We start from the raw sequence: 13,360 nt of genomic DNA on the forward strand, positions 1-13,360 counted from the left end.
CCCATGGAGTAAATACAACACTTAAGGACAAGAAAAAAAAAGGTCAAAGTTAGGCCTATGCAAAGCTTTGGGTGGTGATTCAATTTGGAGGAGATTTGGCTGGATTTGGTGGCTGAATCTCTGAATTTGAATAGAATCAGGGGACCAATTAAAAGGTCCGAATCAATTCAAGGATTCCGAGCTGGTAAGGGACGGCAGGAGAGGGGGGCCTGGGGGAGGAGGAGGGGAACCACGGGGGGATCCCTGACAGCCCCTATCCTCTCCCTGCTCCCTTAGCCCCTACCTGACCCCTTCCCACTCCCCAGCCCCCCCACCCATGGCTGCCCCACCTGTCCCAGCTCCCGGCCCTTTAAAGAAAAGCCCTGGTGCTCACCAGGTACTGCTGAGTGGGGGGTGATATCTACTGCCCCCCACTGCCCCACACTGCATGGGGTGCTCTGCATGAACCCCCTGACTCCCCCACCCCCCAGCTCCCCCATGGAGCTGTGGCTCTAGCTCTTTAAGAAAAAAAAAAACAAAAAAGCCCTAGACTCTCTGAACCTGCAGAAGCCACAGGTCTTCTGGGGCTCATACAGAGCCCCTCACATGGTGTGGGGCAGTGGGGATCACCCCCCACTGGTATGAGCAGTGAGTCAGGGTTTTTCTTCTTTTTCTTTTTTTCTTAAAGGGCCATAACCATAGCTGGCAGGGCAGCCATGGGGGGCTGGGGGACTCATGAAGAGCTCCCCACGCAGCGTGGTGCAGTGGGGGGCAATGGGAACCACGCCCCCACCCAGCAGCAGCCGGTGAGCTGAGCCTTTTATTTTCAAAGTGCTGGGAGCTGGGGCAGGTGGGGCAGCCATTGCCAGGCTGAGGGGAATGGGCCTGGCTGATCTGGAGATATGACCAAATCAATTTAGGGCCGTGATTTGAATTACCAAATCGAATCACTGTCCCGCGAATTGGCTGAATCCAGAGCGAATACTAGACGTTTTGCACAGGCCTAGTCAAATTCCTCTCATGCCTAGTGACCTATAAGGCTATGATGTAATCAGGTGGCTATCACCACATTCAGCAAGCTTTGACTTCTCAGCCTGTATGACCAGCAACCCATTAATAGAGGGACCAGGTAGGTGCAACTTTCAGCATGAATTCAGCATGGATCAAACTCGTATCTCTGGCAATACACTGAGAAGGCTTAACTTCTTTTACCACTGGGATCCTTAGAGTGCCTGTGGAATCCTCATCCTGCAATCTTCTAGTTATTCTATTTGCAGAAATGGAATCTAGAAACCCTTTATAGAGCTAGACCATCTGAAACTTGCTCTCTGTCTCAAAACTCATAATCAAGGAACTGGCTGCCTCCAGAGGGAATCTCCACCTGCCTCTGGATGATACTTGTGAGTAAACTACCTGAGATCTAACTAGATAGAGAGCTTGCAGTAACTCAGATGCATGATCAAAGGCTACTCCAGCCACCCTGTTTTCTCTATGGGAGTTCTCTGATACTACTCAACTCTGTACCCTATTCCAACCCTACCCCTTATAACTAATAAAGTTCTCCTTTGTACCTAGTGTGGGAGACTTATTGGGAGTGGGTCTAGATTATGCCTTGGTGTCCCCTTGATTCAGCTAAGGGAGACCACTACTTGTGCTTCCTATTGAGGGAAGCACCCCAAGTTCTTGAAGTCAGTGTGGTACCCTCGAGGGCTACTAGGCCTGTGTTTTCTAGGCGGCATAGTGTCAGGATCAAGCCCATCCCTGGGAGGTGGCAGCTCTACCCCCAAGCTAGCGGGTGTGCTCCAGGAAGGGGGTCAGCCAGATGTGAGGTGCCCCCAGGGAGGTACTCGGAGCCTGGAAGGTGGTCAGGCACAGTGAGGTGGGTGGCTCAGTGCAGGAGAACCCCCTACTGGCCCACCACAGTCCTAAGACCATTTTGTAAGTTAAACGATAATAAAAGATCCATGAAGATACAAATAATCATGTTAATGACACTGGCCTGATGACTTCGTATGAATTAATTTGGACAAGAGTCTATCTGTTGGTCATGGATAATGAACTGAATGTATTTTGTTCACTAAATGGTCCAGGCTTATCTGGAGTCATGTTGTTTATTTGAACCATTTCAAAATGCCTGTAACACCTAAAAATGCATATAGGTATATAAAATCAACACACTCCATCCAAGCTTACATCTTGTATTTGTTTGACCTGGCCACTGAAACAGATCAAGGATTAGATTAATACATTTAAACATTGAGTCTAGGGACACACACTCAAAAACCCTGAGCCTGAATTGATTCAATCTTTGCAGGTTAGTCTAACCTGGCTAGGCTAAACCAGTTTGTAACTGTACATACATTCCCTCTGGACTGAATAACTGCTGGCACATGCCTGCAGTGGTTCAGGCTAGAAGCCGGGGGGGCACTAGAGCAGCCTTCCTTCCTTTCCACAGGGCTGACCTGCAGGGCATTGTGATTAGGGATCCCCCCACCCTTTGATAACAGAGCATTTATCAGTTCTGTTATCAGCATTTAGCACCCCATCAGAAAACAAATCCTCACTCATTAATTCAAGCTCTTCTTAAACAGATTTTTCCAAAGGAAGGAACGCAGAGACATCACCACTGAGCTATTAGCTCCAAAAGCCCTAAGTGGGCACTGTTCTATCTGCCTTACACGGCTTTAGCTAGCATGCCACAGTGGTAGGTGGGAGAGAGAAACGTGGCATGGAGAAACCAGCAGATCCCGCTGTGACTGCAAGTCTCTGCTGGAGCTCTAGCCAGGGAGCAGAGGAGAGAGGCCAGCCCTGCTGCAGAGCAGAGAGTTCCACCAAGCCCACAGATCATGCCAGGATGCTGGGGGAATCTGATTTAACTTAAACCAACAAGGGGTCTGAGACAGACATTGCATAAACTGGTTTGATACAAATCAGTTAAGTCTGATACCACATTCAACCAGGTTTATCTCAAACTGGTTTCAGCCATTTTGAAACTGCACTGAGTGTCTGTTCTGTTACAAGTTTAAACCAGTTTCTGATCACTTAAACCTGTTTATGTGTAATGTCTGTCCCTAGTCTAACAAACTCCTCCCTAGGGGATGCTCTAAAAGGGGTGGGGAGTTCCTTGCAATTACCTTCTTGTGCCTCTCCTTTGTGGAATTAATGTCATCCTGCATGAACTGTGATTCAATTTGAAGTTCCAGATTGCACAATAATGCTTCATCTGCTTCCTATAATACAGACGAACATGATGCTGTTAGTATTTGCTTCTAGATCAGTAAGAAAAAAGGAGCCACTTGTCCAAAAGATGAATCATTTCACATCTGTATCCACCGGTTCTGAGATTTAAAGATTATTGGAAGAAATAAGGGTGTTATGAAACCAACACACAATATGCCCTTTAATTTTTTGTCTTCTATGGTGCATGCTGTGGAGATAATTTCTGAAGAAAAGCAATGTATATATTTCAGCACTGTGGCATTGTCAAATTTGTTCACCGTATGCTGAAGAGTGGCTGGCAGCCAAGGAACGGACACTTACTTTGATGCTAAATGCTTACAGTTATGCTTGAATTCTAAACAGGGGGAATCAAAAGAAAAAAGTATTGATTTCTCTACTGTTTATGACATTATTTGAAACACTTCTTTAATATCCCTGGCAAAATAAGCACTGTAATTCTGTGTCAAGCTATTTCTCACCACTTTGTAGGGTTATACCATTGCAAATTTGTTTTTTCTTTTTCATGTTTTTTTTAAATAATTCTAGCACTAAAAAGTATTGATGTGTTAGTATAGAAACACTTAAAATTTGGGGAAAGTTTGGGGGAAAACCTGTAATAATATATTACACAGGAGGAAGATAATTCCCAAGTCAATTTAATCTAAAAGAAAAAGAAATAATTACTAAGAATTACATATGCATAGCTGAGATTAGGATATGGCCCAATCTGACCCCAATTGTTATTGTATTATATTATTTTAAAAAATACAAACTGAGGTGTCAAACTTATCCTGTGGCCCAGGCTGAATCCAGACCACAGGGTTTCTTGCAGGCCAGATCCACAGAAGCAGCAGCAACAGCAATAGTAATGATGGTGGGGATAACTATGGCCACCATGGCAGTGGGGCAAGCAGTTGCAGACCAGGCAGCTACTTGTCATAGTGGAAGCAGTGCAAACGGCAGCAGGCCAAGTGGCCATGGGGCAAATTGGGCTCTACTGGCAACGCCCTCATTTGCCACCTGTGACTTAGAGCCATGTCCACCAGAATACCAAGTCTACAGCAGGCCAGCACCACTTCTAGCCACTCCCACAAATTTCCTAGCCCATTGGTACTGTGACAGGCCAGATGGAGCAGATCCATGGGCCAGGAGCAGCCCATGGGCCATGTGTCTGACAGCTTTGATAGAAAGTAATTTTCAGTAAATTTAACAACATACAGTACAAAATAACAAGTTCTAAAGTGAGTTTTAGACTCAGTCTGACTTCCACGTGCACGTGTAACTGTTCTCATGGTAATTGCACAACTAATCAATTAATTGTGCAGTATGTGCAATGTGTAGAGGGGACCTCAGTCAAATATCTGCATTCACCTAGTGAATTATGTTTGCACATGTAATAGGGTAAACATTGCTGTCATGGCCTCTGGCCAGTAAGGCACAGCTGAGCTGAGCTCTTGAACTGCCATGCCTGACTTGATCCCTGGCTAATGTGATTGCCCCAGTACTCTCTGACTGGACTGGCTGATGAAAGCATCACTTAGCCCTTTAAGCACACTGACAGCCTCAGGCTGTAGGCATGCCTTGACAACAGCCTCAGGCTTCTCTGAAAAGCTGTCTATAGCTGTCTTATTCTGGAACTAAGAAGAGTGAATGGGACTGAATTCCTCTACTGACCCCTCTAGGGAAGGGAGTTGACAAGCTTTTGAAAGAACCTGTTGGGTGTTAGTATTGGGTGCTAGTCTGAGAAGGAGGAGTTACTGCTACTGACTTCACTGGAGGGCTGGGTTTGTGAACAGAGCACAAAATGGGGAACTCTAGTAGACTCCCTGCACTCCTTCTACAACAGATTGGGGATGTCAAGAGCCAAAGGTAAGTGCTGACGTGGAATCAGGAGAGGAATTTTTTTACCCCTTCACATAAGGGTTATCAGTTTGATGAGGCTAAGGATTTGTTAGGGTGTTTGTGTATTTGGACTATATGACTGTTAATCTGGAACCTCTCACTCAGACCTCTACAGCCCCTGAGAAAGAGGCTAAATTGGAGAGATGGTAGTATCCAGGTCTCTCCAGGAGGAGGAGGGCTCCAGTCTGGCATGTATTCTCCAAGCACACAACAAGCAAACAGACACAAGATATTCTTTCCCTCTTAGTTTCCTTTAGTCAGAGCAATCTTAGATGTTTCTTGTTATAAGAAGCTAAAAATAATTTTTAAATGTCTGATACCTTTTTAAAAACTCAACACTTTCAATTAGCAGCTGTAAATATCCCTCACATTGGTACAGTCATGTGTTGCAAAGTAAATGCTTCCAGCTACAGGCAGAACATATGACTGGTGAGAGAATTTTCCTTTTTTCTACGTGCACAGAAAATTAGTCACAAGCAGTGCCATGCTATTCAGAAATGTGTAGATGCTAGCTCTTTCTATTATGCTATTGATTTTTCTCAGCCAAGTATGCTGGTCCTCCAATAAAACAACAGCGGACTCATTGTTAACCAGCTCAACAGCAAACACAGCTAATTAAAATAGACCACATACAGAATATTCTAAACCAGTCATCAAGAATATACATCACTTTTCTGCAGTCTTTATAATTTCCTATTTATAGAAAGATCAATATAACAATGAAAATGTTATTAGGCTTGTGGAAGGAAGGCTGACATTACCTATTACCAAATGTTTTAGTATGTAATGGACAAAACTAGTTTTCAGCCTTTTAAATGTGTGGTAGATGGAGAATATGCATTTGCAGTTTTTTCCTTCCAGATAAGCTGGTTTTAGCTCTGACTTGATATATCATGTATCAAAACACAGAGAACAATTGTTTTTCTTCAAAAATTTGAATGATCACTTTATACAAATTATACAAATCACTGTGTCCAATTATTTTTTTTATCTTCAGCTTCATATAAAACTCCAGCAGTGATCTAAGTGAATTAAATTGCATTCTCATTCAATAGCAGTGAGAAAGGAATCTGCCAGAACCAGTACTGTAGAATTTGTGCATAGTGACTGACCAAATGGATACATGAGACATCTACTGAGGAGTTGCCTAATTAGCTCTACAGTAAATACCTTGGCATCTACATGTCTAGCCCTATTAGGCCAAAGGAAACTAATAAACTCTGCAGCAGGGTAGTACTTGTAAATACAAGTACCACCTTGTTGCAGAGTTTTTTACTCCACAGCATCACACATGTAGATGCTGATGGGGCTGGCTGAGTCACAAAGGTGCTTGAGTGTCAGGCCTGCCTGACAGCTAGCCCCCCCACAGCCAGCCCTTCCACTGCATATTGAGCCAGGTTGGAGCAGCCCTGGGCTAACAGGCTGACTTCTGCAGCCCCATGTCAGCCAGGGCTGTTCCAACCCAGCTCAGTGGCCTGTGGTCCTAGGCATGCGTTTAAGCAGTGCACTCAGGAGCAATAAATTCCAGCACAGTATGCACCAGAGCTTATTGCTGCATGTACAGATGCTCCCAGTAGTTATTAATTACAACAAAGAGGAAACCTGTACTGGAAGTTTCAACTTTATTATTCTATGTCATTTGCCTAGCTAAGTGGGGTTTAAAATGCATTTCTCAAAACAGGCATTTCAGCCCTCATTACAGTATTAGCCAGTTCTAACTTGATTCCGTCAGACACCAACAAGGTCCAATTTGGCAAGTAGATCCCACCATCTGTCTGGTGTTTACAGTGAATTTCAGATGACACACTCACTATCTACCTCTGCTTCAATGTGTTTGTGCTGTCAAAAAGACTCCCTAATGCTCAGATTAAAAAAGGAGGAATAAATCAACACAAAGTTATACATGAGACTACTCCATGGCTATTTCCTGGAAAGATCCAGTAATTGCAAAGCAGAATGACCTTAGCCTTCTGTGTAACAGTCACTGCATTCCTGTAGTCTTAGTTTGGCTTGAATGCAATCAAATATCAACTGATGTATAAGTGTAAGAATCTATGAAATATACCTCCTGATTAATATGTGACAATTGCCGGAACTTTGCAGTCACCATAATATGATCTCATAGTTGCTGCCTCCCTGGAAAAAAGAATATCATGGCCAAGAGTCTGGCTGACTAAGATGTACAAACTTCACCAAGTCGTTTGAAATAATGGGAAGTATAACTATTAGTGTGAAGTTTTGTCAAATGCCTTCAGGATTATGCAAAATCACCCCCACCTCTATTGTAATTATAGAAACGGTAAAAAGATTGTAACCAAAGTTACTTACTAAAGCTTCCCTTTCTTTTTTCTCTGAACATGTTCTGCAAACTGGTGGTTATAAATTTGCCCATTATGCACATAGATCAGTGAATAATCTGCTTTAAAAAAAGAATAATGGCTTGTTAAAACAAGAGGTTATGCTGAGCATTTCACTAGCTTAAGAATCACAACTTTCTGTTTGAGCTGCTGTTGGTTACATGTTGTGTGAACTTGTTCTGCTTCCTGGGTGAATTACCCAATTTAGGTGTGTCTATACATTCACTAATGTGCCATAGTTGCTTCTCATTAAGTTTATGTGCAGTAACTTGTACTATTGTACAGTAGCACCAACGCACAGGTTTTTAGTGATGCTTATTGCACAGTAGCCTAATATTACTATGCAGTAGCATATTAGCATGATTTTTGCCCAATATGCTACTGCACAGTGTCATTAGAATACTGCGCAGTTAGCGTCTTGTGTAGACGCACCTACTGATGTTTAAACTATCAAAGGAAGTTTTCCATGAGCACCTGAAGCCCACAGTAGTTCATAACCCAGATGGTCTAAACACTGGGCTACATGGTGGTTGTCACTTTGGCCAGTGCCTCAAGGACTAAATCAGAGATGTCCAGAGCTAAAAGCCTTAGCTAGAAGACCAAACACAGGCTTGCATCCCCCTCTGGATCTAACACAAAAGGTAGAAGTTATAATATACACTGGGTGCATCTACATATTCATTAATGCACTGTAGTTAGTGCACATTAAGTTTAGTATCTGGATAACCAAATACTAAATCAATGTGCAGTAACTTATGCTACTGTGCAGTAATGCTGGCGCATGGGTTTTTTTGGATGCTAACTGAGCAGCAGCCTAATACTACTGTGCAGAGGAGTATTAGAGTGGGCTTTTTTGAGCTCTGGAACTAAAGTTCAGTAGTTGGGTATCTGATAAGCTACTTCAGAGTGGGACCTTTAACACAAACTGTCCAGTGGGTCTAACTGGGAAAGAAGCTGGGGGTTGATAGATGCCTGTACACTTCATTAATATCCAGGAGTTTTAGAGCTCCTCTGAAGAGGCTGTCTCTATCCAGTAGCTAATGTATGTTTGGTCATAAAGTGTGCCTGCCTGCAAGGGGAGGAACAATGCTCCAAGGCCTCAAGCCTCCATCCAACCCTTTGTTCATGCAGGTAGGGCTGTGAAGCCAGGGTCCCATAACAGAGCATGAGATGCACCAACTTCCAAAATTCAGCTGCACTCCTTGTGTGATGGAACCATACTGGTTTTGACACCAGTCTTCCCTTCCTCCAGAGATGGGGCTGGATTAGCTTCTGCATTATGTGAGCTCTTCAGCAACAGTAAAACTTGTTCAACATGAGCTCTAGTACATTGGCAAATATGTACAATTATCATCCTGAAATATCTTGAAAGGGATGTGCTAAACATGAAAACAGAAAGAAAAGTAGAAATCGTACAAATAACCTCGATCAAGCAGAACAACTTCTGCTGTTGGCAGAGGAAAATAAAGATTGTTTAACTTTAACAGGTTATAAGCACAAAAGCTGAAGGACTAGCAGTGGAAACTAGAGCTCGGGAGAGATGAGTTATCTAGCTTTTCACAAAATAAAGCAAATAACAAAGGCGAGTAATTCAGATTTATTACCATATTTTTAAAAGCCAGTCTTGAATAGTTTTTAAAGATGCCCAGGGATTATTAAATCCTTTTATTAAAGCAATAATCCTGGGGCTGGGCATGGGCACTTCGCTGCATGGTTAATAGCTCAGAGGTTGCAAGTTCAAAGCCATAGCAAAAGTGTTCACAGAACAGCCCTGCTAAATTCTAATGAATCTATAAATTCTGCTAAATACCTTGTCACAAGGACACAGAAAAGGAAGGACCCTCTCTCCTTATGCTACTGGCTTAATTTTGTAAAGTTTATATTGAGAGGAGCATAGAAACTGTTTCAAAGAACCCAATTTCCCTTGTCTGGGAAACTAGACTTATGGTTAGGAATGAATCCTGTGAGGGGCGGAGTACTCTTGGTTCCCAGGAGAGTTCACAAGATTTGAAGGTTCTTGGCATTTTATAGGATTGAGACCTTGATGCTGCTAAAAAATCTTCCAGTGCAACAACACACTTTTCCTTTCACCTTCTAGGAACATTTGGATGTTTGATATTAACCTGAGGGAGTGATGAGCATGTTGATGGACTTTCACTGACTATTTCTACATAGTATTCAAGCAGTCAGAAGAACTCCAGTCCTGGGCATAGAATGGAGTATTAAAGGTACTATAGGCAACTAACCATGTTGGGACACACATCCTCAGCAGGTATAAATTGGCAGAGATACACTGACTTTGAAGATGACACTCCAGCTTAGCTAGAAGTTGAAAGGCTTGATGCAGAAATTGATGGTTAAATCTACAGATGTATTTTGCTGAAGGACAGAGTAGGTAATCATAGGTTCTCCTGGTCTTAATTTTTTTGAATATATTGGCTGGGGAGCTGGCCTGTAACTTTACTTTGAGTAATGGCACTGACATTAATGAGAACCTTCACAGAAAGGAAGTCGTACATGCAGGTGACAGAATCCAGCCAATTACATGGGCATCTGAGAGGGGGAAGTATGTGCACCACTGCCTAATGAACAGATGATCCCTTTTGCTCAAACAAAGTAGGGAGAACTCAGGAAGAGACTACTTGATCTTTGTTACTTCTGATCCTTCACTATTCCCATTTTTTATCTCTAGGTTATGGGTTAACAACTTATTGCCCATGAGTCAGATCCAGCCTGGAGAGCCATGGGATCCAGCCCACAATTTTGTCATTGTTCTGATGTCAGCACTCAATGGCAGGACCCCACATCAGACAGTGAGTAGCTTTGCCTGTGCCATTGCCAGACAGCAGGGAGAAGAAGCAACAGTAGCAGTGTCCAGGTTCTAGCTCAGGCCCACCTTGGACCCAAGCCAGGTCAGTCCAGCCTGCCATTGCGAAAGGTTGACAACTGCTGCTCTAGGTGATATAGGTGGTGGATATATAGAACAAACATTCACTAAGAGCAGACAAATTAAATATACATGGGAGAAAGTATGTAAAGATTGCTTAGAAAAGCACTATTGTCTACCACATGTCTCGTTGTCACATCTCTTAAAGGCCATGTTGAAATATATATATCACCCACCCCTTTTTTTTGCCAGTGGGGTGGGTTGCAGTGGGGTGTGATCTAGAGATTCTACTTTCACTCCTGCATCACATGAGAATACCCCTGACCAAGGCACTCACAGCTGGTCCCATTCTCTCACTTTATAGCCCTTCTGCACTGGAAAACAATGAAAAGGAACTAACAAACTTGAACAGTTTGCTAAGAAGATTCATGAAAAGGGTTTAAATACAGGAGCAGATGGGACAGCACTGCAGACTTAATCACTCCATTTATTGTCATACCAGGCATCTGCTTTGCAACATTCTCCATATTTCTCAGCTAATGTGGACCACTTATACTTAGTACAGAGTACAAGGAGACTTTCATCTCTCCTCGATGGTGATTCAAACAGTAACCCTTCCATTACAATGCTGTATGTCTATATTTCATATTTTCATAATTCATATTTTAAGTGGAATGATCTTTACACTACCAGCAAACATTGCCAGGTCGGACTTGCTAACAGATATTCTATTCCGCCTAATTAGGCTCCATTTCTGAGATAAATCCATAATATGTACCTTTGCCATCAACATAGGAGTTTGGCTCCTGTAAGCTGGCATGTTGTATAATTCATGTAAAATTGCTGGTGTTCCTCCATGGCTTAAACAGGTGTGTGTGCATGTATGTAAAGAGGGAGATGGGAAATATCTCTGTTATCCTACATAATCTGCTATATCTCTTTTAAACTCACTAGCACTAAATAGGATACTTTAAAGATATAGAAGCTCAAACATGGTATCTCATGAATGAAATTCATACAATGAAATTAAATACGAAGTATATAGTATTAGTATATACTTGCATATAGACTAATACTAAGGGCCTAGATAACCATCTAGAGGGCTGGAGAATTCTCCATTGAGAAGTTTGGTATAATTAGCACTACTTAAACCTGATGGGAGAGCTTGCATGATGGGAATATTAAATCCTGGGTAACACAGAGCCAGCTTGAGTTGAGAGCATAGCAGCTGTTTTGGTAAAGATACATCAGGCACCTGCACACAGTGTCCTTTCCACTGCAGCTGATGTTGAATAATCAATGCTTCTATGCTCGTGGTATTAGCACTGATAAGGAGACTGGCATTTGTGCCACGATCCTCCTACTTTATGCCAAGGATTTTCTGGAGGTAGTGCTGTTGAAGGTGTTACAGACATTTTAGGTGGTTCCTGTAGGTCACTCAAGCTTCACAGCCATAGAGAAGAGGTGGGATTACCACAGCTTTATGTAATAGAAGTTGTGTTCGATTCCTGATGTTGTGATCATTAAACACGTGATGATACAGTCTTCTAAAGGGAGAGGTGGCATATTGAATCCTATACTGGATCTCCTCATCAGTGTTGGCTGATGTGGTATGCAAAGTGATCTTTGCTGGGGGAGTTAATTAGCTTGGAGCAGGATGGTGAAGCACTATTGTTTTTCCACTGTTAAGGGTAAATCCCAGGCACTGGTATATTTGAGAGAAGCAGCTAAGGGTCATTTATAGGTCCTGCTCAGTATGTGCAACAACAGCACAGTTATCAGTGAACTGAAGTTCCACAACCAAGGCTGATATAACTTTGGTTTTGGCACAGAGGCGGGAAAGATTGAAAAGGTTCCTATCCACCTTGTACTCGATGCTGATGCCAGGTGACAAACAGACACATAGCATCCTTTTGCAACAGTTCTGCATGAGGTGTTGGGGCAATACTGTGGCAAAAGGACTAATGAGATTCTTGTTTATATCATGGTAGGGGTTCAGAGGTGTGTCTGGGTGTGTGTGTGTGTTAGTGGGGGGCAGCAGTCATTTTAAACCCACACAAACAGCATTGCTGAGACAGATGTAAAAGTATTTTGGAAAGTTCTGGTATCAAAGTGTCTACAAGATATCAAAAATAGCCAAAAAATGTGAAGGATGGCAGGAGTGCTTAATGAGTTCCATCTGAACTTCTCAACGAAGAGTACATGGGGTGCCTGTAGATGTATGGGGACACTACTCTGATGCACAGTAATTATAGTGCATCAGAGCAGACTTGATTAATGAAATCTGCTGGAGCGTGCTAATTAGCATGCTCCAGCAGCCTCTGTGTCTCATGTATTCAAAATCCCTGCACTTCAAAATAACAGCAGGGGTGCTTTAACTAAAATTAATTGAACTAAATCTTCCCCACCACCATTCTGAAGCACTGGGTGCTGAATACATGAGATGCTGTGGGCACTTTAATGAGAGCAGCTTTCAGAGCCATTCTAATTAAAGCACCCCTGCCCCCCACCCCCAGAGCATGTGTAAAGACGCCCAAAGTGACTTACAGTGGAGAAGAGACTAAATACTAGAGGTTCTAGTACAGCATAGAAAGGCATAACAAGAATCCATGACTAGAAGTTGAAACCAATCTTAGTCAGAATAAGGCAGTGAGGGTATTTAATCACAGCAAAGGAAGCATGGATTTTCTATCTCTAGAGTCCTTCAAATATGAGCAAGGTGCTTTTCTGAAAAACAGGCTTCAGCCAAGTACAATTTGGTTCATGGACAAGTGACAGGGTGAATCCTAGGGAACTTCTACACTAGGGAGACCAGACTGTGCTAGGTAGCATTGCTAAACCCAATGTAAAGTGTCATTAGGCATATGCCAATGACTCTTCTGATGGGGTACATTGTTAATGCCTGCTCAATGCTGCTGTAAGCTGCCTCCACTCCCATCTCTCCCTGGGTTTAGCAGGCAAGCTGTGCTGCAGTATGGTGCCTCTTAGTATGGTTTAAAAGACCATCTTGCCTTGT

General features: G+C 42.9%; 1 protein-coding gene and 1 long non-coding RNA gene across 2 annotated transcripts in view; both read right to left on the minus strand.

Moving 5' to 3' along the window:
* Positions 1–13,360, minus strand: part of LOC109296917 — a 386,887-nt gene that overhangs the window by 238,128 nt on the left and 135,399 nt on the right. The gene's annotated exons all lie outside the window — the stretch shown is intronic.
* The window catches only part of BFSP1 (beaded filament structural protein 1), a 42,733-nt gene that overhangs the window by 12,741 nt on the left and 16,632 nt on the right, over positions 1–13,360 (minus strand). Inside the window, exon 3 of the mRNA XM_019516558.1 lies at positions 3,114–3,209. Coding sequence (XP_019372103.1) covers positions 3,114–3,209 — 96 coding nt within the window. The remainder of the gene's footprint in view (positions 1–3,113; positions 3,210–13,360) is intronic.

This window comes from Gavialis gangeticus, unplaced genomic scaffold (assembly GCF_001723915.1).
Source record: "Gavialis gangeticus isolate Ggan-Ray unplaced genomic scaffold, GavGan_comp1, whole genome shotgun sequence".
Classification (NCBI taxonomy): domain Eukaryota; kingdom Metazoa; phylum Chordata; order Crocodylia; family Gavialidae; genus Gavialis; species Gavialis gangeticus.